The sequence below is a fragment of the Eptatretus burgeri genome, chromosome 9 (assembly GCF_056783735.1).
Source record: "Eptatretus burgeri isolate ZD-2024b chromosome 9, Ebu_testis_v1, whole genome shotgun sequence".
NCBI classification, from domain to species: Eukaryota; Metazoa; Chordata; class Myxini; order Myxiniformes; family Myxinidae; genus Eptatretus; species Eptatretus burgeri.
The window spans coordinates 103,722,567-103,748,231 of record NC_140969.1 but is presented as its reverse complement, the minus strand read 5'-3'; the positions used below and the strand labels follow the sequence as shown (position 1 = coordinate 103,748,231).

Here is a 25,665-nt window from a genome sequence, read left to right as displayed (position 1 = left end):
TGGGAACTGTGGAAACATCTTTCATTTTTTCTTGGGAAGTTTTTAAAAGTGGTTTAAAAAATTTCTCTTGTTTTCTTTCAAATGCTTCTTCGCCCGTTAGTTTCTGTCTGCGTTTCTTCTTTATGTCTTCCTGTTGTTTTACAACTTTTGAAACCAACTCTTGATGTTCCTTAAATCTTCTTGCTCTTTCTTTTGTATCCATTTATTTATTGTAAAATATCATTTAATGAATTGTAAAGATTAACAGGGAAATTTTCCTTTTCTTCATCATTCAAGTAGATGTGTTCAAATAAATCCTTTTCTTTAAATATTTCATCAAATTCTTTATTAACATTAATGCGAGTTGTAATTTCTTCTTCACTAATACTTGCATCTCTGCTTTTCATACGTTTGCGTTGAGTTTCTTCATCAACATCAAAACCGAATGATAAAATCTTCACTCCGCTCAGATATTTAATAATTTGTCTCGTTCCTTCTGGATTAGTTTCTAATATCCCAACACCACCAGATTTTAGTTTCCTTAACTCACTCTTACAATGTGAATATTTTGTTGTACCAAGAGAAACCTCCTCAAATATTTGTCCTTCATTCCTCAATCGCATATGTTCCTCCACTGAAATATAGTGATAATCTTCACCTTTTATTTCTCCAGGTCTTATTGCTCTAGTTGTTGTTGATACAATGCGTATCACGGGGTGTTTTTAAGTAAATTTACAATATTCTCATTTGTACTACACAAGAACCTTGATTTATGAAAGTTTTTTCCAGAAGCAGATTTACCCACAAGATTTATAATAATAGTTGTCATTTATATATGTAATTGTTTATAAAACAAAAAATATATCCCTTAATATCTCATCTTGTTTCACAACAATATATTTATATTTTTCAGTCGTGTGCTTCATGTAATCCTCAAATTTCTTTTTACTACATAATGTAGAACAATTATCTCTCCAAAAATTATTGATATCTATTGAATTTAACTTGAATAAAATAAAAGTATTAGCATTGTTTCTGATGGAATGACGAGGAAGTTGAAAGTACGATTGACTAAGATAAATACAATTACAAGAAGAATGTCTCCCTCTTGTGTAGTAGCTGTCCATTACCGTTTGGTTTCTCTCATTAACACAATCATCAAAGATAACGAGGTTCTTTTTTGATTTATCCAAATCTTGGGGAGACGGTATATCATCCGTATTATCACTAAGAATACAAGTTATAAGATTTGATTTCTTTTTACATCTCTGTGTATCACAAAATAGTTGAATTATATCTTCAATGTTATAATCATTTAGGTTTTTTTGACGTTTAAATAAACCGATTATATCTTCTTTTGAAGACCAGCATTAAAACCTTGTGAGAGTAGTTGATACTCTGGTTGAAAACTCGACTTTGTGAAAATTATTAAATTGTCATAATCTAAAAAGTTGGGAGTGAGGAGCATTTTTAAAAGTAAGCAGGTTTTTCCACATCCACTTGAACCAACTATGAGACATATTAATGAATTTGGGAGATTTTTATGGTTGTTAAATTTTATCTTATTTTCCCAAATAGGTAAAAAATCATTCATTTATATATTTGAAAAACAGGTTATTTAATTTATTATTGGCTTTTTTAGAAACTCTATATTTTATCCTAAGTTCAGGTTTAATTTCAAGATAATCCATTATTTTATTTATACAATATCTTGTGTTGATATTTCCCTGAAAATTACATCCATGAATAATATACAACAACAATCCTTTGAACATTTCTCTTATACGTTCAGTTTCTTCCCTTGTAAGGAAAGGTGTGTTATCATCCTCATACTTTACATTCATTTCTCTAATCAATCTTGTAAAGTAATTCATTTTTGGTGTAAATCTAAAAGAATTATTTTCCTTTTTATATTTTTTATTATCATTAATTAGAAGATAATCACAGAATATACATTGTTTATAGGCTTTTGACTCTGTGTTTAATCCCCGTCTTTCACACTCAGGACAATTCTCAAATTTGTCATATGGAGAATCAGGAAAGTCTAGCATATTTATAAAGTAAAACTTTACTTAAACTGAAATTCATCTATACTTTCAGTTGTATATTACCATCGATATCGATATACTTTTTCATTATCAGATTCAACGACAACATTTTTTATATTAAAGGTAATTTTAAAATTATCGTTAACTACTATTGAACGAAATGTCATTTCACCTGATATATTAACATCCTTTATTTCATCAGGATTTACATCTTTAGGGTTGTTGAAAAAAATACAAATTTCTCCTTGCATATTACAGATGGTCTTATCTTTTCTTTCTAAAGCTTCATCCATAAGGTTTTTGTTCTTTGATACTTTTTCTTGTTTCATTGCTTTTTCTAGTTTTGAATATATTACTAGAAGGAGAGGAGAAACTTTTGTTAGAGATACTTTAATTGATGTTCTACCAGGTATACTAAAAGCCCTTCCACTGAAGGAAATTGAAGAACTCATATTATTTACCATAATAGTTTTTATCCAATAGTTGTTATATTTATCTTTGTTCAATTTTACATCCTTGACATATTTCTCAGTATCTTTAACAGATGAAGAGATTGATTGAAACTTGTCTTTTGTGTCTTGAAACATTGTATTTATGAAGTGAAAAAGTTGGAGGATAAAATGTTTTTCAGCACAGATTCACCTATAAATTAAACGAAATTTTCATCAAGAAAATTTTAGTTTAAGCAAAGTTTTATTCTATAAATATGGTGAATACAACGTACTGCGATGTTTGTAATCACGAATATAAACATTATAGAAAACACCTCCGAACCAACAAACACACATTTAATCTATTTCATCAAATATCTCCTCTTGAGTTGGAAAGAAAACATTGTGATATCTGTTCAAAGGATGTTTTGAAGAGTAGTTATAATCAACATCTTCAATCACAAAAACACAAGAAAAATGAGTTTAAAGTAAAGGGAGACTATTATATTAAAAACACTGATGGGGCATTTAAAGGGCATATAAAAATAAGGATTTTTCAATTTGGAGAACCCGGTCCATCATCAATAGCTGAATCAATTGAAATAGTGAAACCCGATGTTGAAAAATTTATTAAAAAGACATTAAAAGAAATGAAAACTTTAAAGTTTTATATGGGAGTGAAAATGAATATGAAAAGACAAGATGAAGAACATACTCCTTATATGAGAACAGGTCTTCATTTTATAACATCATTTCAAGATTTTTTGAATAGTGGGGTTTATGAAGAACTATCAAGACAAGAGGAGGATGTTGATAATACAGTGGTAGGAAGTGGATTCAATATTAAAAAAATCATCTTTTTAGATATACACATTCTAAAATCAAACCCTCTTAAAGCTTCTTCTTATATTGAATTACCAAAAGAAATAAAACTAAAGAAGGCAGTTGTTAATATTAAGAACAATGATAATAAATGTTTTCTCTGGTCTGTTCTTGCTCACTTACATCCACCAAAATGTAATTCAGAAAGAGTAAAACAATATATGAAATATGAGAATACCTTAGACATTAAAGATTTTAAATTCCCAATGCCACTAACAGATATTCCTAAATTTGAGAAAAAGAATAATCTTTCTATTAATGTATATGGATTAACGGATACAAACAAAGTTCAAATATTAAAAATTTCAAACAACTATAAAAATGAAGAAACACACATTGACCTTTTATATTTTAGTGTTGGAAAGAATTCACATTACACATACATCAATAATTTATCAAGATTAATCTCTTCTCAGGTATTCAGAACAGCAAACAAAATATATCCTTGTAAGCGATGTCTTAATTCATTTCATACAAAAGAACGATTAGAACAACATTCAAAATATTGTAGTAATCATAAATCAGCTGTAATTACAATGCCTAAACCTGGTGAAAAGATTTATTTTGAAGATTATAATAAATCTATCATGCACCCATTTGTGATATACGCTGATTTTGAATGTATCCTTAAAAAGATAAATACTGTTTCTCCTAATCCAAAAGAACCATATACAAATAAATATCAAAAACATATTCCTTGTGGTTTCTGTTATTATATCAAATCATCTGTTGGAGAAAAGTATAACAAACTTGAACATTATCGTGGAAAAAATGCTTCACAAGAGTTTGTAAAACGATTAGAAAAGGATTGTATAAGACTCACTAAATTAATGAAAGAAACAAATGAACCGATGAAATTAACCAAAGAAGAAAAATTAGAATTTAGAATGAACAATATCTGTCATATTTGTGAGGGGGAAATTAAGGAGTCTAAAGTTAGAGACCATTGTCATCTTACTGGTAAATATAGAGGTCCCGCTCATTCCTGTTGTAATCTTAATTATAAATTACCTTCTTTTATTCCAGTCTTTCTTCACAACAGCGCCAACTATGATACACATCTATTTATAAATGAACTTTCAAAAACACCAGGGAATATTTCTGCTATAACAAACACAAGTCAAAAGTATATTTCATTTTCAAAAATGATATTCACAAAACCTTTAACTCGTATTAGGTTTCTAGATTCTTACAAGTTTATGGGAACACCACTAGCCTACCTCGCATCAAATCTAAGCTCCACGGACTCTTTTCCAAATCTTAATTCATTCTTTCCAAAAGAGGAAATTCTCACTAAAGAGGAAATTCAGATTAAAGAGAGAATTCAAAGTAAAGAGGAAACTCTAATTAATGAAGAAATTCTAACTGAAGATGAAATTCTAATTATAAAGAAAATTCGAACTAAAGAGGAAATTCAGATTAAAGATGAAATTCTGATTAAAGAAGGAATTCTTACGAGAGAGGAAATTCAAACAAGGAATGAAATTCAAAGTAAAGAGAAAATTCTTACAAGTAAGGGAATTTATCCTTATGATTATATGGATTCATTTATGAGATTTAAAGAAACACAACTTCCTTCAAAAGAAAGTTTCTATAATAACCTTTATGAAGAAGAGATAAGTGATAAGGAATATAAACACGCACAAGAAATATGGAAAATATTTAAGATAAAGAACCTTGGAGAATATCATGATTTATATCTAAAAACAGATGTTTTATTGTTAGCTGATGTGTTTGAGGCTTTTAGAACACTCTGTCATAATAAAAATTGTTATGGATTAGACCCTGCCCACTATTTCACAGCTCCTGGTTTAGCTTGGAGTGCAATGTTGAAAATGACAAAACAAGATATAGATTTAATCAGTGATGTTGATATGCTTTTGATGATTGAGAAGTCCAAGAGAGGTGGAATATCACAAGTATGTTCAAAAAGATATGCGATAGCAAATAATAAATATCTCCCAAATTATGATAGTGAAAAAGATAGTAATTATTTGATGTATTTTGATGCTAATAATTTGTATGGATGGGCAATGTCTCAATCTCTACCTTATGGTAAATTAGAGTGGGTGGAAGAAAAGGATTATGAAAAGGCTTTGATGAATATTGTTATTTCTTCTCAAGAGGAATTGAATGACGAAGAAGAAGGTTATTATTTTGAAGTTGATTTGAGGTACCCGAGTGTTCTTCATAATAAGCATAAAGACCTTCCTTTTGCATGTGAGAAAGAAACCCCAAAGAAAGAATGGTTCAGTGATTATCATAAAAGTTTTAATATTAAAGGCAAATCAACAGAAAAGTTATTAACAACATTCTATGATAAAGAGGGATATGTTTTACATCAGAGAAGCTTAAAACAGTTTTTGAGAGAAGGATTGAGAGTAGCTAAAATTCATAGAGTTTTAAAATTTAAACAAAGTCCTTGGGTGAAAAAGTATATTCAATTCAATACAGATATGAGAGCAAATACAAAAGTAAAATTTGAAGGGGACTTTTATAAATTAATGAATAATGCTGTATTTGGAAAGACTATGGAAAATGTTAGAAACAGGCAAAACATTAGATTCGCAACATCTTGGAAAGAAGCTTCGAGATTGATAAATAAACCAAGTTTTGAGAGAGAAGAGGTTTTTTCAGAGAACTTTTCTGCAATTCATATGAAAAAGGAAAGTATTGTAATGGATAAACCAATTTATATTGGAACAGCAGTTCTTGATTTATCAAAGATATTGATGTATGATTATTTGTATAATGACTTAAAGAAAGAGTATGGTGAAAATGTTTCATTGTTGTATATGGATACTGATAGTTTTATCCTAGATATAAAAACTGATGATGTTTATGAAGATATGAAGAAAAATATTGGAGTATATGATACAAGTAATTTCAGCAAGAAGAGTGAGTTATTTTCCAAAAAGAATGAAAAGGTTATTGGTAAGTTTAAGGATGAGTTGGGTGGAAAAGTAATGAGTGAGTTTATTGGATTGAGAGCAAAGGCATATGCTTATAAGTATGGTGAACAGATTGATAAGAGGTTAAAGGGAATAAAGAAATATGTAATAAAGAAATCAATAACTTTTAGAAATTATTATAATTGTTTGATGAATAAGAAAGAAGAATATAGGAAAATGAATACAATAAGAAGTTATAAACATAACATATATAGTGAAGAAGTAAATAAAAAGGCATTAGGAGCCTTTGATGATAAGAGATTTATTTTAGATAATGGAATAGATTGTGTTCCATATGGATATTGTATGATAGAGTGTATAAAATAGATTATGTTTTAACGATGGGAAGATGGGTTAGGGTTTTTTAAGGGCTACCGCCGCGTTTTTTCACAATATATAAATGGTTAAACCAAGTATTAATCAAACTAAAGAGTGGAGAAAATCTCAGTCTTGGTATATAAATGGAAAACATAATGAATGTGAAAAATATCAAATAAGTCTTATTGAAAAAATAACTAAAACAAAGGTAAATAAAACAAATAAGCGAATTAATTTAAAAACTAGTAAGTTAGAGGATGTAAAGAAAAAAATGAATATCCTTGAATGGACTGAAAACTTTGATGGTTATCAATTGAACAATGAAAAACAATTTACTATAATCTCAAAATGATATGTGGCTCAGGAGGTGGTCAGATGAGAGCATTAAGAGAAGTTTATCATTTCGTAATGGCACAAATGGGGTATCTTCAAAAATATAAAGATTCAAATGTTTTGTTTGTCAATATTTTAGATGGGGATTATTGTGCAAAGAAAATTAAACTATTGAAGGAATTTGAGAATGAACAAATCTTTATAGGTTCAATGAGTGAGCTGTTCAACCCCCAGGTGTTCAATTCAATGAGGTTCAACCTCCAAGTTAAAAGGGGAGACAAATAAATATACCTTGGGATAAAAAGGGGATTTATTTTTAGGGAAAAAAATATGAATCGCTGAAAATCCCCCATTCATTTACATGGGGAAAAGTGAGCCAGAATCAGTATTCTTACCCTACTATTGTATTACCATTATTGAGGCTAAATTTCATTCCGAATGTCCTCGGACATTTGCTGAAAAAAGGGAGAAAAACCTAATTTGTGGTTTGGTATTCATAGAGGTCGAAGAAACTCTGTGCTACCATTAAAATTGGGGGTGCTAATTGTAGAAACAAACCCTACAACAGCAATAAGCCTTGCCCTATGTTGTAGTATAGGGGGAGGTTTAATAAGAACAACAATAATAATAATAATATGGCCTAGTCTAAAGTATCATAGGCTAAGTGAGTGTGAAAATGTATAACTAAGGTGAAAATAACTTTAAATACAAAGGGAACTCAACTACACACATGCACATACATATGTAACCACTACCCCAGCTCCCACTCTGTCCCCCTCCCCCACCACACCACCACCCCCAAGGGCTACTCCCACAGTGAGTGGGAATTTCTAGTTATTAAAATACAAAGATCACCATCCATATTTTCGGAATTCGAATAAACGCAAGTACAATGACATACTCCACTTTGCTTTTGTGATCCAAACCGGTGAATCAACCTGATGTCATTCTTTACAGACAAGTGACAAATTGACATGAATATATTTCCTCACATCAGCTTGCCTAACTATTGATGGCAATGAGGAATGACAATGCAGAGGAAAAGCTAATTTACACATTAAATGACTCACAAAACGAAGCCGAGGAATAAAAGCCACTGACCATGATGCCTGTGATGAGACAGATGCCTCTGCCGCAGTAAGTATTCGGAACCATCTCTCCATAGCCCACGGACAGAAAGGTGATGGACACCAACCACATGGCACTCAAGAAGTTGCTGTTCACATCTTTGTCATCATGGTATCTGCATTAAGGAAGATTCGTATCATGAGAAAATAATGGAAATTCAGATAAGTGCACCCTGTGACAAAAATAAAAACATTAGACACAGCTTTCCTTATTTCAAAACAATTTTGGCTTGTTTTTGGTTTGGTGGCATCTTTAACATTTCTCCCTCATTTTTCTTGGTTGGGTTTAAATTGCTTTCCCCCACCCCCCCTCCCCCCCTACCCCAACTTCAATTACATTTTCTCTGGTTCCAAATGATTGCATACATTGCGAAGAAAGACTACCTGACTGTAAATAAGAAAATAAAAGGAGTCAATGAACTTGATCATGACCAGGACCTGGCTGCTCTCACCAGCAAATGGCTCAATGGAATCTGCAACTAATACAAAGTTAAATTCATATTTGTCAGCAAAATAATGTTAGGAATTAACTCAAGATCAACAAGAACGGCACTCGGCAGAGCGCATACCTCCACCAGACTGAACAGTTTACGTTTTGTATCCAACTGATAGGCTGGTTTTGGATCCCGACCTGAACCAAAAATCTAATCAGCTTGTTCTTGTCACATAACCAACTGATCCACCAAGTTTTGTCATAACTCGTCCACAGCTTTTTGATATTTCATGCTATATATTGTTTTTGGCCTAATCTTTCATAGGTGAAGAATCGCTTTAAAAATTCCTGTATCCGGATCCAGATCTAGATGTTCACCAAAATCGAATCAATTCATCCTTGTCATACACCCAACCTGTACACCAAATTTTAGTGCAAATCCATCTACAACTTTTTGAGATATCCTGCTCACAGACAAACAGACAAGCAGACAGGGGTGAAAACATAACCTCCATCCACCTTCGGTGGCAGAGGTAACAAGGCCCAAAAAGCAAAATGACAGTGTTAGGGAGTAACTCAAGCTCCTAAAGAAAGTGCGATTCAAGTTTAGCCCAGTTCAGTACGTCGTGGTAATCCCAAGACATTCTTGATGATGCACATTAAAACCACCCACTCAGAGTGCACTCTGTGCTCTTGCTACTCTCATGCTTCCTCCAACTGCTGTTCAACATGCACTCACACGGATTCATTAGCTGGAGGATGGTAGGTGGTAATCATTAAGATGTTTCCTTGGTCATGTTTGGCGTAAACCCATGAAATTTCATGGGGTCCAGAATCTATGTTGATGATTCCCAAGACCACTTCTGCCTGGCCATATAGACACTGTACCCACATTTTGGTGAATCTGTCAAATTGGCTTGCTCTTAAAAAAATAAACCACACCCACCAACAGAAAACACCCATACAACACAACAACAACAGAAAGCACACACACCAGAAATACCTTATCACTTCTTTCCTTACCATCACGGAATGTACACAGGAATCCACCAACACACAAATCAATACATAGGCCCTCTATCTATACGAATAAATGCATGTGCGTGTGTGCATGTGTGCGTGCGTGTATGTGTGTATCCTCTATAACTTAAAAACCATAAAATCGAGCAGACTGAAACTTTGCATGCATACTAAGGGAACTTCAAGGAAGTGCAAGACTGAAAATTGGGTATTTGGGTTAATTAAAACACCCCTTTTAAAGATAATAAACGGCATATTTAATTATATCCTTTATCAGGCACATCCTCGGCCACCTCACTCGCTGGGGTCTTCAGGCGTATCCGAGGTAACCTCGCTGGGGTCTGACGTCATGTTTTTTGGCCTGCTCAACCATGCCTCAACTTGGAACAGGCTGCAACGATTTCTTAACGATAGCCCCCCCACCCAACCCACTTTCCTCACTCATATTATGGAATACCTGTTCATCATAGCTACGAATCGCAGTATACATCACTTTTGTAAGTATTATAGTTTTCAAATTAGAGCTTGGAGAAGATTTCATGCATAATATGATACGATTTTATGCGATCTACTCTCACGGACAAATTAAAGTATGTCATTGAAATATGATTTTGGTTCTGAGGATCGGAATTCGTCCGGACTAAATAAGTGTCGAAATCCTTGAGTGAAATCTGATAATTTAAAGAAATAATGAGTCTTATAACTAAGCGTATACGTCTATTTGCTTTAATAAAGCAAGGCTGTGATCCCTCCTTCTCCATATATACAGACACAAGAAAATGTGAAATTTCCAAAGCATTAAACTTATCTTTTTCTCGTGTTTGGAGAATAATATTGAGTGAACCAAAGATTTAGGAACGTGCCAAAATTAACCAGCTTCATTGAGCTATGTGATTTCATGCATTCACTGCCAGTCCTCACGACCTGTCCCCCAGAGGGATTGCAAATCTATAGCTTCTGCCAGATCTTTGTCTATATTTTCGGAGGTTTCACAAGGTGCTCTACGGGGAATCAAAACAATCTGCTGAAAAACGGACATTTTAAAATAAAGTTATAACGTTTGCAGGGACCGCGAGCAGATGTACCACGTGACGCATGCACAGATGAGCAGGCAACATGGCGGGTAATCTGCAATGTTTATTTCACGGGCGATTAAACTTTGCAATGTCTCCAAGGTTACTCTACATTAAACAACAACTCTTTTGTGGATAAAGTCATTATTGGAACAAATTCATTTTATTTCTTTTAACTGCTGCGGATGCGGTGAAGACCACCTTTAAAGTTAAAGGGATCCTATATGGTATGCAGCCACAGCCTCAACAGCCATTCCTTATCAACCATTGAATTGGAGTGCTTAAGCCACTTGCCGAGTGCCCACTGTCAATTCTGTCTGGGCAGGGTTCGTCTCCAGACGTGTCCGGGCGGTGTTTATGTTCGGGCGGAAGTTTGTCTCTGGACGGGAGTTTGTCTCCGGAATGTGTGTATAGTACAACCGGTAGAAAATGGATTTCAGACATTATTTTGTTTCCACCTTCACTGTTATTCTCTGCAGAATCATTTTGTTGAAACAATATGAATCGTAACTCACACTTTACCGGATGTCTGCCTTCCCTTTCTCTCACCTCACACTGTCTTCCATTCCCCCACCCCTCCTTGCTCCCCCTCCCTACTCGCTCCCCCACCATCCTCGCTCCTTTCCTCTCCACCTCTTCAATCTCCCCGCTTTCTCTCCTCCACCCCCTCTTTTTCTCCCTCCCCCCTTTAGTAAGTAACGGGTGGTATTTGCTAGTACTAAATAAACACCTTAACTTGCTAATTATGAATACCACTCCTTCCTTTGTGAAGAGTAGGTGAGCTATCACAGGCACCACGACCAGATACAGTAAATGATTCTTCCCCTAACCAGCAGAGGGCATTGCATCAGCGGCACAGCCGTACCCTCAGCAAATGATGCCACTCCACAGCTTTGCATACATATGAACTAAGAAGAATCGCACTCCTGAAGTTAGCCTCAACCTTAACCTTAAATAGCACTCCTTATTGTCAGGTAAGCCAAATTAGATCTGTGACTTGCTACAGGTACCATGTAAACCTGTACTTACCTGTTCCAAGGTCGGGTTGTTGGCGACTAAACTGTCTCCCCCACCATGTTTTCTGGTGAGGAGGGTGTATGATATGCACACCCAGCAGGATTAAAAACAAAACCTGTCAAAGGGTGGAGGAGCTCCTTGTGAGCCAACGGCCATCCATATCTCATGCCCAACTGTGTCTGCGGACATCCTCCTGCAGTGGGTTACTTTTTATAAGGAGGTTGGTGGCAGGATTTGCACTCCGGCCACCGTAAAACACTTCATTCCGCAAAACTCACAAATGCACAGAAAACTGAAAACCCACTCTGTGGGAGTACGACCTGAGCTGCTCCCCTTCACAGGGCAGCTCACCATATGATGGAATTGGGGCAAAGCCTTTGGGACCCCCATTCCTTGAAGATGGGAGAAAAATCACGGGGTAAACTTCATGGGTCAGATTGCGGTGGTGTGTGGCGGAGTGATGCTGAAGTGATGTCCACCAGATGGCGGTCTCCTTGGGTTAACCTGAGGTGGTCCCTTGGGGTGGGTGCCTGGAATGGCCTATCCCTAAGAGAGGATGATAATCTGTCTCTGTTATCAACTGAGCCCAAGCGTTTGAATATAGCTATTGCAGCACTCTCTGAGATTCGGAGACCAGATAGTGGCGAGATCATGGCGGGTGGTTTCACCTACTATTGGTTTGGTCGCCCTGGTGGTTACCATGCCCAAGGAGTTGCTGTAGATGTGTCCAATAAGCTGACTCCAATGAGAATTGAGGTAACATGGGCCAATGAGCATATTATGAGACTAAGGATTCATCACTCCTTGGGAGTCATTTCCCTGGTCTCTGGATATGCTTTGACTGAGGTGAGTGATCTCACCGTGAAGGGCGCATTCTATGCGTTGCTCGAGTCTGTGGTTGATCGGTGCCCCAGGCGAGATACTCTTCTTGTCTTGGGTGCTTTCAATACATCGACTGGCACTGAGAGGGTGCTCGATTCGTTGACCGGTGTTACCTCCATTACCATTGGAATCAGCTTATTGTGTACAGCTACAGCAACTCCTTGGGCATGTTAACCATTAGACTGACTACACCAATAGTAGGTTTAACCACCCACCATGATCTCACCACTATCGGTTCTCCGAACCTCAGAGGAGTGCTGCAATACCGATGTCCAAATGCTTGAGCTCAGATGATAACAGAGACAGGTAATCATCCTTTCTTAGGGATGACATTCCAGGCACCCACCCCAAGGGACCACCTCAGGTTAACCCAAGGAGACCGCCATCTGATAGACGACACCTCAGCACCACCCTGCTACACACTACCTCAATCTAACCCAGGAAGGTTACCCTGTGGGTTTCTTCCTATCTTCAACGAGTGAGGGTCCCAAAGGATTTGTCCCAATTCCGTCATCCGGTGAGCTTCCCGGTGGATGGCAGCTGCACAGGAGGTACTCCCATGGAGTAGGTTTTCAATTTTCTTTGCAGTTTTCTTGTGTTTTGTGGAGTGAAGGGTTTTGCGGTGGCGGGAGTGCAAATGCTGCCACCAACCTCCTCCAAAAAACTAACCCAACTGCAGGAGGACGTCCACAGATAGTTAGGCACGAGATATGGATGGGCGTTGGCTCACAAGGAGAAACTCCACCCTTTGACAGGTTTTGTTTTTAATTCTGTTGGGTGTCCATATCCAAACACCCTCATCACCAGGAAACCCTGTGGGGGAGATGGTTTAGTCGCTGAGAACTTGACCATGAAACAGGTTAGTTCAGTTTTACATGGTACCTGAAGCAAGTCACAGATGTAATCTGACCTGACTGATCTAATCTGGTCTGACATTCAAATGTAGAAAAGCCTCATCCCCTAAGGGTAAGTGGTTCTCCCATCATTGTGCTTCCTCTGCCTCCTTGAAAAACTGTTTCTTCAAAGTCTCGAAAGCTTCCCCTTCAGATCATACTCGTCATGCTTATGAGGTTGCCACCAAAGCCACCTTATCCAACAGAACTCTGACAACTCTCCTCTCTCCCCAATAGCAGTCGTGCTTTCTGGTCTTTGGCAAAGCACATCTCCACAAACTACTGTGAGTCATATTTCCTCCTCTCAGCAACCCAGATGGCTCTGTCTCCAGCTGTCCTAAATTCAAAGCCACCATCTTTACCTTTAAACTCGAGAGCAACTCTACTCGAGATGACTTCAATACAACTCCAGCTTTTCCTCAATCCAACTCTGACATCAAATTTTTCACTTGCAAAGTTCGCTCAACCCCTGCTCTCCCTAGTCATCAACAAAGCCATTTTCTCCAAGCTTTTCAACTTTTCCTACTGCACCGGTATTTACCCAACCTCCTGGAAGCACGCTTATGTCTGCCCTGTCCCAAAGAATGTGCACATGTCTTATCCCACCCCCCTCCCTCCAATTACTACTCAATTGCCTTGACCACTAATATCTCCAAATTCATGGAGTCTCTCATTCATAAGCAACTTTTAACCCACCACAAATCCTGCTCTCTCCTCAATAACCACCAATATGGCTTCTGCAAAGCAGGTCCACTGGTGACCTCCTGGCCTACTTTGACAACAAATGGTCTTCAGCTCTCGCCAACGAATGGTTTTCAGCTCTCGAGCACTTCAAAGAAAGTAGAGTTGTTGTGCTGGACATCAGCAAAGCCTTTGACAGCGTCTGGTATAAAGGGCAAATCATGAAGCTCCTAATGTGAAGTAATCAGCCTCCACTCATCTCCAAGTGTTCCAACTTCGTCACTGGGTGATCTTTCTCTCCCTGCATTGACGGTGCCATTTTTGACACCAAGCACATTCATTCTGGTGTCCCTCAAGGTTCTGTCATCTCACCTTTTTCTCTGTCTCCGTTTTTTCTTCTTCATTATTGACCTCCTCACAGCTACTAATGCTGCTCATCCCTTTGCTGATGACTCCACCCTCCACTCCTCCACCAGTTATAAATCTCAGTACACCTCGTCCCAGTCCCATGCTGCCAAACACCTCTCAACTGTTACTTCCATCAGTCCTGATCTCAATCTTATCCTCGAATGGGACTCCAAAAACCTTGTCTCCTTCAATCAGTCAAACACTCAAACCCTCCTTATATCCAGCAAGATCAACACAGCCAACCTCTTCTTCTCAAGTTCAGCTCTTAACTCCAGCAGTTCTCTATAAATATAGTCTGTGTCACCATTTCCAAAAATTTCTCCTGACAGCATGACATCCTCAATATCGCCAAATATGCCTCCAAGAAACTCGGTTTACTCTTCAGACCTCAAAAATACTTCAGCAACCATCAGCTTCCCACCCACTACAAATTCCAAGTCACACCGGTGATAGAATACTCCTCCCATATCTGGGGTGACACTTCTCCATCAGTCATCGGAATTTTGGATGACGTCCAAGCCAAAGCTGTCTGACCAATTAACAATCCGACTTTTTCTAGCCATCTCCAACCATTGGCCTCCCATTGAGCAGTCTTCCCTGTGCCTCTTCTACTGTTACTACCACAGTCAGTGCTCTGTCAAACTCTGTTTCTGACCCTCCTTCTTCCTCATTCTGTTCATAACACCCATGCAGCTTATGCACTTCACCCTTTCTGCGTGACAACCTTCCCTCCATAACAATCACCTTCCTTCTTCTCTCACACCGCCTCTCTTTGGAAAAGCTTCACAGCAGTGTTCCCAACTTCTACCAACCTGCAACAATTCAATTCACAAATCAATCATCTAGATCTCATTTAATTGTTACATTTTCCTATCTTCTTTCTTTGCTTTTTCACCCAAGGAGCCCCTCTTGGTTGTGGGCTTGACCCTCCTTCTATGGTGTTCATAAAAACAAAATTAAGATCAAGAAAAAAAAAATCCTCATCTGCTCTACCCTTTCCTGTTCCTGGGCCAAATATATCCCTGGCAAATTAAAATCTACCACAATTAATACTCTTCCCCTTCCCACATGTCCTTCTGAATTATTCATGAACTCTTCTTTCCTGCATTACACCTGGCATCCTTTAAAATCATACAACATGTATCTTACTTTTCTTACAATCCCTGATCTCTGTCCACACAGAATCATCCACATAATACCCTAAACACCGATTAAAGATCGATTCAAAGTAGATCAGTGTTATTTTACAAGCACCTTTAAAAACAAAGTATTCTCATTGTCTTTAAGGCGCTGTCACACCTTGCCGATTTAGCCAGCGTATGCCGACTAACGAAAAATTTGTCTAAAACACTGGCACACGTCTAAAACGTTATGGGTAAGTTTTGATAACATTAAGAGCACGCTGAAAAACACTGCCATACGTCGTAGTACGCTGGCTTTCTTCGCTGTACTTTGCGGTTGTCCTCAAATTTTAGCATGCTTGAAATTTTACGACGTATGCCAGCGTATGACTCACACGTTTCGCTATGCTGGCCATAAGTTGTAGGCACGTTATGCGATCGTTGACACACGTTACTTGTAAGTTACTCATAAGTTGAAACACGTCGAGGTAATGATTAGCGTACCCGAAACTTATTTAAAACCTATGAGTAACGTGTTGTAGGCACGTTACACGATCGTTGACACACGTCGAGGCACGTTATGCGATTGTTGACACACATCGAGGCACGTTACTTGTAAGTTACTCATAAGTCGAAACACATCGAGGTAATGCTTCGCGTACCCAAAACTTATTTCTAACCTATGAGTAACGTGCTTTGAACCTATGTGTAACGTACCTCCAACGCATGTTGACGTATGTAGACATATTTGATTGACGTCTTCCGGACGACCACAGAACTTACTGAACATGTTTCTAATTTACAGCTACCTATAATGGCGTATTGGCAGCGTTTAAAAAAAATATATATATATAATTTCCGATATTTCGTCACGTGCCGTTACGTCACGTCCGATTGCCTCTTCAGTTTGCTCATGTCTTATTCTTAGTTCCTCCTCTGTGAATATTTTCTGTTTGAGGATATTGTCACGGCGACGCCGAAACTTAAAAGCAAATGTCCGAATATATTTTAAAATTCGTGATAGACTAAAAAAAAAACAAAAAAAACAACAACAACAACTTCAGATATTTTGTCACGTGCCTTCACGGAGCCAAGGAGAAAAAAAGAAAATGTGCCTTGACGGAGAAAATAAGTTTCGGGTATGCTAAACATTACCTCGACGTGTTTCGACTTATGAGTAACTTACAAGGAACTTGTGTCGACGTGTGTCAACGATCGCATATCGTGCCTACAACTTATTCCCAGCGTAGCGGAACATGTGAGAAATACGGTGAGTGCGTCATAAAATTTTCAGGATGCTTGAAATTTCACGACGTACTACGATGTACGACAGTGTACTTCATCGTTTTTCAGCGTGCTCTTCACGTAAACCAAACTTACCCATACCATATTCGACTTGTGCCAGCATTTTAGACACATTTTTCATACGTCGGCATACGCTGGCTAAATCGTCAAGGTGTGACTGCGATGTTGACACTTCCAATTCTCAGGCGGTTATGATTTGAATCGGCGAGCGGCAGGTTTTTAACAGGCGACACCACGAGTTCATCGGCGATACGTGCAGCGCGCTATGCCTAAGTTAGACTATCGTTAGGCATGGGTTGTGAACGCCGACAACAGGCTAATCATTCGTTGGTATCAGTTATCTATAAGACAACGAAACGTTCTGTGTACGTTACTAATATGTTATGCATATGACCAACTCGTTATGAATACGCCAAAAACTTTAAAAAAAAAACATCAAAATTTCAGCGTACGCTAACGTTTTACATACATTTTTATACGTTGCCATTGCTGGCTAAATCGTCAAGGTGTGATAGCGCCTTTAGCACTGAGATGTTTATCTCATTCTTCTCTTTGTCAATATACTTTTGGATTTGTATTCAATTACATGATACCAATTGAATCTCTTGATGATAATTGTGGTATTCTGTGAAACTCAATATAGAAACTAACCAATGAGCTTTGAGCTGGGTTTCGACGAATGGGAGAAGGCATTCTGGGAGTGAGAGGCTGGAGACAAGGCCGTGACCTTAGCTTAAATGAATAAAGTGATTGCTGTTCAATAAAAGAGCCTGCCGGGTTTTCTTCGAGTACACCAGCTGTGTTCGTACGTGTTGTAAGCGTTAGTAAAACTCACGCCACTACAATAATGCTTACACACATTCTAGAAGTCAACAAAAAGCAACTTTTTGAAAGCAAAATTAGACTGTACTCAAACCTTTCACAAGCACGCAATGTCCAAGCAGCAATAATCCACAGGGAGATGCTGAACACCAGCAGCACAGTTCCTGGACAGATAGTCATGAGGGTCTTCATGACAAAGCGTGTGTCAAAGTTTATTTTGTTCAGTGCACCAATGCTTCGAGATGAAGCATCAGTAAAGAGCTTTGAGTGCAAAAGCATGACTCTGGCTAGGAGGTAGATCCTCAGGAACATTGGCACTGACAAAAGCACATCCAGGTCTGCCACCTTTGTTTTCAGCTCATTATCAAAGGCAATACGAGCTGTCCAGTGGAATGTGAAGTGCCCGGGTGGTGGATGCACTCCACACACAACCAGCTCAAGAGCAATGGAGAACACTCTTCGGGACGTCATAGCAATTCGCCAATCTTCTGCACCATTGTCTACCATGAAGAGCTGCAGAGACAAAATGAGAAGAAGAGCAATCAGAAATTGCAGACCCATGCCAGGATTTGTCTTGTGTGGTGTTTGTGTAGTTTTGTGTGGTGTATTTTGTGTGGCATTTGTGTACTAGTGTGTAACGTAATTAATAAGAGACATAATTAGAACTGCCACTTTATAACTGCTGGCAGTGATGACGGGGTACCAAGATGTCCCGCTTTGATTGGACACCTCACCCTGACCCATGACGTTCTTTATTATTATTCAATTGAATTCAGAATGGGATTAAAAGACATTCAATTCAAATCAAATGGAAGACCAAATACTGTAGGTGTAGTCCTGCATTGGAGTCATCAGAAGGAACCTAAACAAGCAAAAGAGCAAAGATGAAGTCATCAAGAGGAACGTGGATAGGGTTCACATAACAGCTGCCACTTCTCGACCCTCAAAGCCAAATGAGCCTTATTCAAAAAAAAAAAAATCAAAAAGAATCCAAATCAAAAAAAATTAAAATTCTGACTGCCAGACCATGTGTCCGATCAAGTTGAAATTTAAAATATGTATTCTCCATCAATACTGCATCATAATTGTGAAGTTTCATGTCGATTGATTAAGCGGTTCCAGAGAAAGCATGATTTCATATTTTTCTTAAATTCAATATGGCTGTCAAACCATGTGACCCATCAATTATTCCTGAACAAACTTGTACACCCATGGCTTGGGGAACATTTGTGTAAAGTTTCCCCTCGATCTGTCCAGCCATTTTGGAGAAGTTTTTAAAAAATATGTTTTTGGTTAAATCCAATATGGCTGCCAAAGCATGTGACCAATGACATCATATGTGTGAACGTTTTGTTCCTTAGGGATAGACGGTCATACGTGTAAAGTTTCGCTACGATCTGGTCAGCCGCTTCAGAGAAGATTTTTTTTGAAGGTTTAAAAAAAAACAAAAAAAACAATGAGTGCTGAATCAGGTGACCAATGACATCATCAAATTTTTTTTCTGTGGACTATTTTATCCCTAGATGACCCTTAAAAATGTTCATACTGATCAGATGTAGCGTCCTACACATGCAACGATGACGTCATAACGAAGGTACATATGACGTCACTTTTTTTTTTTTAAATCACACTTATTCCCCATGAAGAGTACTTGCCATGTGCAAAGTTTCAATTTTGTCCTTGGTACGGTTTCAGAGATAGAGGTCCAAGGTTTTCCTTTTTTTCAACATGGCTGCCACACCATGTGACCTATGATGTCATAGTTATCATTAAAACATCCTACATGAGTAGTTGCACCTACGGTGAAAATTGTCTCAATCCGACAAGCGGTTGCGGAGAAAAACACGAAAGTTCTGTGCGGACAAACAAACGGACCCAAATGCAATACCCTCTCCTTCCGCGAGGGTCATAAGTTGCTCCTAGTTAGTGCATGGTCCTTGTCATTTCAAACACAATCCATCGTGTTCAATAAACACTTCAGCTACAAGAGTTAGATGAAATGCATGCACGTTTAATAGGACTGATTCAACACATCATTAAGTTTATCAACAAAACTTTCCCACAGTCTGGACTCTGTATTCCTCTGGCCATGTCCCATCAGGACAACCTTGAGCACCAATGACCTTTCTCCAACTTGTCATACGTTTTAGGCTCATGGAGGAGGTGAAAACTGTGACAAAGACAGTAAAGTGCGCAAGAACGTCATTACAAAAACGGCAACTGTTGTGGATATCGTTAGGTGACTGGATGAAGGTCTCTATAATTTCATCTCGTGGTGCCCATCTAAGAACTACACACACACACACGACGGTTTCTTAGAGATGTTGATCTCATAAATCCGAATCTACTTATTTGTTTGTTCAACAACCTGCAGCGAGTTGTAAAAAAAACTTTGAAAAGTGTGTTTTTTCCTCACCAATTGTGCAATCGATTCCCCATAATTATTTGCATGTGTGATGTTAGCTCAAATGAAAACCAATCGGTGAGCTGTAATCTTGGGTGCAGCACAGTTGTGCTTTCTCTAGAGTAAAAAAAAAATAAATAATAGTAATAGCACTGATTATTTCCATCATGGAGTGTTGAATTCATGATCCATCAATGGAAGATTGCTCCAAAGTGTGCTCTAATAGTGGATTGAGCTGGGCAAAAATCATGGAGAGTGGGAAGGTGGAGCTTGAGGTCAAAATAGGTGATTATTACCATATAGCCATCAAGCATGATCCTTTGTGGACTGATGAACCAATTCCAACTCAGTATGGGTATCATCGGCGTTGTTACTCGAGGTTCACAAACAAAGCTAACATTCAAGGTGGCAAGAGGCGTCTTGAGAAGAAGTTGGTGGAAGAAGGTACAACGTCTTGTTCCGCTGAGTCGGGTGAACCTCTGATGAAAGCGTGATGAAGATCACTGCGTTTCTCTGACAACTCAACATTAACTGGAGCCCAGAGATCAGAAAATGTGCTGCCTGTGTCATGCATCATGTCCAAAAAAGTCAAACACATAAGAGGGAATGTGACCGATTGAGAATGACAGAAACACCTGATGCAGGTGAGCATTGCTTTTGAAATTCCTTCAAATTTGTCCAATGAATTGGTGCCTCTGTCCTATTGTGATCTATTGTTTCTGAGTACATACAAAGCTAACCACATACAAAGCTTTCTGCCGCAGCCTGATGGAGTACCGCTTTCCCCTCTGGGCTGGTACTCCTGCCTCTCATCTTTCTCAGCTTCACGCTGTGGAAACCAAGGCATTTAGGATCATTGGTATCTCCCGTGATGAAGCTGAGTCTTTGGGTCTCTCGCTCTCTCACCGCAGGTTGGTTGGTGGTCTTTCTGTCTTCTACTGTCTCCTCTCTGGTCTCAGCCCCCTGCTCTGTCTGCGATATGCCCCCACCCCCCCCCCCCCATATTTCCACAGGACGCTCAAGGTCCGCCAGCAACCCCCTCCTGGTAAAACTACCAAAATCACGAATCATTGCTCACCTTCACTCTTTCATTCCTCTTTTCTCCCCGCCTTTGGAATAAACTCCCACATTCTCTTCAATCCCATTTTCCCCCCAGACCTTCAAAACAGCCGTTCACCACCACTTCTTGTCTTCCTCCATCCAAAACCAAGATCTTTTCTGCCCCCGTTAATCCACCCCAAACCCACCCCCTTCAAATTCCCTACTTTCCTTCCTGAAAGTCCCAGTAATGTCCATCTTGTTTACCCCATGTACCCCACCCCATCCATCTCCCTTCCACAGATCTCATGCCTCTGTTCTCCACTATTTTGTCCTTCCCTCTCCCACCCCTCTTGTCTCATGCCCTCCTTGCTGTGCGTTGTGTGTTAGCTCTCGTACAAGCCTCGACAAGGTATACAAAAAAACAAAAAATAGCCATCCATATTTGGTGCCAACTGCGTCTGTGGACGTCCTCCTGCAGTTGTTTACCTTCCCAAAGAGGTTGGTGGCAGGATTTTCACTCCGGCTACCACAAAATACTTCATTCCCCAATAGACACAGTAGTGTATGTCGGGGTGGTGCTGAGGTGTCGTCCACCAGACGGCAGTCTTCTCGGGTTAACCTTAGGCGGTCCCTTCGAGTGTGTGCCTGGAATGTCCTATCCCTAAGAGATGGGGATGGCCAGGTGGAGGGCCCTGGAGTACCAGCAGAAAGTGAACACAGCGACATGCTGTGGCGCATACTCCCCATGTATGTATGCATGTTTCAATAGTGCTTATCAGAGTCTCTTGCAATCAAGCAAACATATTCCTTGAATTATAGTAGTCGGATGACTGTTTTAGTGAGTATGAACCTGAGGATGCCTTGTCGAGATTATATCGACTATAATGAAAAGCGGTCGATCACATTTTCAGGAATGCTCAGAAGAGCTGCTGAGCTCAACGAGGACGAGCAGATACTCGTACACATTCGAAGCATTGCTGTTGAAATGCGGTTTAATTCAGTGTGCTATCAGAGAGACACAAAGTTCACATACAACAGCAAAATTAAAACAGACAGGTTGGTATTTCATTTTGAAGGCTTTCCTTTTTTGTGATATCTATATATTTGAATGTGGCAGGATGGCCTGGAGGGAAGCACACACGTCTCCAAGCTGTCGAGCCTGGTGGGTTCGAATCTCGGTCCCAGCTATAAACTGCTATAAACTGTCAGTCTGGTGTTTCACAGGCAGGGTGATTCACCAATGTGCGAGCAAATCCCGTGGATGGATGTTAAGGTGGTGTTCTGTCTGCCAGCATCATTTGGTGGACATTGAAGATGCCACTGTGTCATTAGTGAAGAGTTGGGGAGACCTGGCACCCTGACGAAATTCTAAATTCCTGCTCCTGACTACTGCTGGGTAGGCAATGGCAAACCAGCCAGAATAATCCTTGTCATGAGACTGCTTTGGGAAGCATGTGGGGTTGGCTTTGACCAAACAGAAAAACAAATCCAGTCCCATATGTTTGAATACCAACAACCATGAAAGGGATGAGTTTTCAAATCAATTCATTCAGCATCATTGTCGATTATTTATGATTGATCATTGTGGGTTTTCTGTAATCAATTCACTCTTTAAATATTTTTGAGGGAAAAAATGAATCACCAAAACCCTACGAGAAGAAGGCTTTCACGCTTCCCTGTGAAAGTGTGATTGAGGAAAGCATCATTTGTAATGGTGGGGTGATGAGCCAACTAACTTCTGAAGATATTTATTGAACTGGCCGAGACTTCGGAGGGGAAAGATGCTTCCAGTTACAGGTAAGTGAAGTGCTTGAAGATGACATTGTAGCTCCACTCTCGATCCTGGAGCTCATTGGCTTTAAATATAAATTAAAACCCACTGTTTGATGGCTAATTCATTCATCACATTTTCCATCGCTGATCTCTCACAACAAAGGTCTGCGTTACTGTTGATATTTTCAGACCTCATCGCTTGAAACAATGGTTGAAAAACAAAATATCCATCGGACATCGTTGCAAACCGCAAGCGAATTAGTTTCTGTCGATAAATAGGATGCTGGTCTTTTCATTGAAAGCCTCTTGTCATTGTCGCCATGATCTGGATCAGAGACTGAAATGTCTGCTACAGACAGTTCATCTCTTATTCCTTCGACAACACTCAAGCAGCGTCCCGAGTCTAGTCTGCAGCTTCTCTACTACTCTCCTATGATGCTGAAGGAGTGGGTGAAAGCCTAAAATTTCCATGACCTCCACATGCATCATATATGGACGTGAAGGCTGCGGAGACAATTGTACCCATGGCACTATACAACGTGCTTGCCTGGAATGGTGGATTTTCAGTGGAACCTACATCGGATTAGTTTGTTCAAACGCAGGACACTCATCTGAAACTGCTGTCCTTGTTCCAAGATGTCATATACCTGCAATCCAGGGGGTAGAAAACCAACACCAAAATCTTACTGTTTGAGTATGGCACTCCATCATCTCAATGGATATTCCATATTGATTCACCTCTTGAATGGATTGGGTTCGTTGCGCCTAATATTCCACAGTCATAGCATTGGAAACTGCACTTGCATAGATGCTACTTTAGCAAGAGGACCTTTACCTTCTGAAAGGTATAACACGTGACGTCTTCACAATCCTTGTGTGGGATAATATTTGATATCAATCAAGAGACACCATCTGGCTGTGGGACGACTCACCGTACAAATGGGATCATTTGTTATTCAGCGTAGTATTGGACCAGCTATGGTTCACGCGGCGAGGAACTGTGAAGCGCGGAGACAGGATCGAACTCGAACGATGTGAATCTTCACTTCTCGAGTATCATGGACAAAATAGACATGGACCCTCATTCCTTAATGTCAACTTGGAAACGACAAGACCTGATCGACATCTCAAACCCGATAGAACCCGAGACCGACTGTTTGTCATCATGGGATTTTCTTTCAGGGCAATCAATTGTAAATTTGGACATGTTTAAACACGCTTCCACCGCAATGATAACTTGGTGAAGCCAACAGTCGGTTATTTACCTGTTGTGGAAGTGTCACCAACTGACATGAATACTGTGTATATGATTTTGCAATGCAGTGTTGATTTGGCCGAGCAGCTGGGACAGGAACAAGCTGTGATCGTATACTATCTTGCCATGTATGCTAAGGTGCAGGAAATTTGCTGGGCAAAAGAAGCGTTGAAGAACAAGCTCATTGTGCGTCTGGGAGAATTCCACACCTGTATGCATTTCACGTCCATGATTGAGAAAAGATTTTGAGATGCTGGTTTCTGCAACATTTTAGTGGCATCGCGAGTTGTCGCTCTCGGATCCATCAACGGAGCTTTGGAAGGCAAACATTACAATGGAGCCGTCAATGCCCACAAAGTAGTATTTGAGACCCTCAAATGACTGCGTGTTAAATCCTATCTGAAATCATTGCCAGAAGAGTTTTCAACCAAAAATCTGTAGATTCATACTTCATTCCAGAGACATATTTCCCTCTGACGCTTGCAATGCTCTCTGCAGAGTTGTGGAATTGCCTGAGATTTTCGCTGTATACGATACTTTCATCGAGACACAGATCAAGAGGATCAAAACACTTGCATTTTGGAGTTGATTGGAGATCAACTTTTGGTGTTGATTGTACCTGGAGATGATTGGGCTGGTGTTACTCTTCTTACGTGGGATGAGAACTTTGGATTGGTACTTGCATCTTGCTTCATTACGCACCATGATTGCATGTTTGTTTGTTTGTGTTTTTTACATACGATAACGTGCATTATGCACAATTTCTGCCTGTGTATTGGCGAGAGATGTCTGAATTGCCCGAATCACATCCTTCTGTGATGGAGCAGATTCTGAATGGACAATGGAGTGTGTAGCAACAAAATACATACAGCTTCTCTGCCACAGTCTGTGATCAAGCCGTTGAACAGACCTGCAACAGAGACACCAAATGCACCGGCAGCGTCACAAAGTTCTCTCTGAATCGAACAGCCGTTTATCGATGGCTTATCACCCAAAGTGGTAGAACGATGATAACTTGACAATGCAAAATTATGGTTGGTCGACATGGTGAGGCCAGTCAGCGTTAAGACCTTGGCAGAAACATTCGAGAAACACACAAATACACCATGAAAGATGTGATAGATTGTGATGAGGCTGTGGTCAATCCCTTCCAAAGAGAGATATCGAGTTTTATCAACATCAGGTCAGGTGTTCTGGCATCTCAAGAATGTGAAGATAACTTAATGAATGCAGGAAGAATAGGAGAGAACGCATTCGTGGATTTCATCAATGCTATGTTGTTGTCTATCGATGTTGGATTTCATGACTCGATCAAACTAGTAAAGCTGGCAACTTTCACGACAATGTCGAAGAAAGCTTCGAAACAGAAAGGTACCTGTGCAGACAGAATTCTCACTGATCACAGATTTTTTGCTTGCTTCTTGGCGACGAGTCAAAGTCGAAATGGTCATCAAAGGAAAATATTGTC

The 25,665-nt window shown here is 39.1% G+C and overlaps 1 protein-coding gene across 2 annotated transcripts in view; it reads right to left on the bottom strand.

The window, feature by feature from the left end:
• Positions 1–25,665, bottom strand: part of LOC147020805 (small conductance calcium-activated potassium channel protein 2-like) — a 224,173-nt gene that overhangs the window by 120,315 nt on the left and 78,193 nt on the right. For both annotated transcript variants that reach the window (XM_085896434.1, XM_085896433.1), the window contains exons 3-4: positions 17,819–18,237; positions 8,044–8,185 (exon numbers count right to left, since the gene is read on the bottom strand). In XM_085896434.1, the coding sequence (XP_085752560.1) occupies positions 8,044–8,185; positions 17,819–18,237 (561 nt within the window). The remainder of the gene's footprint in view (positions 1–8,043; positions 8,186–17,818; positions 18,238–25,665) is intronic.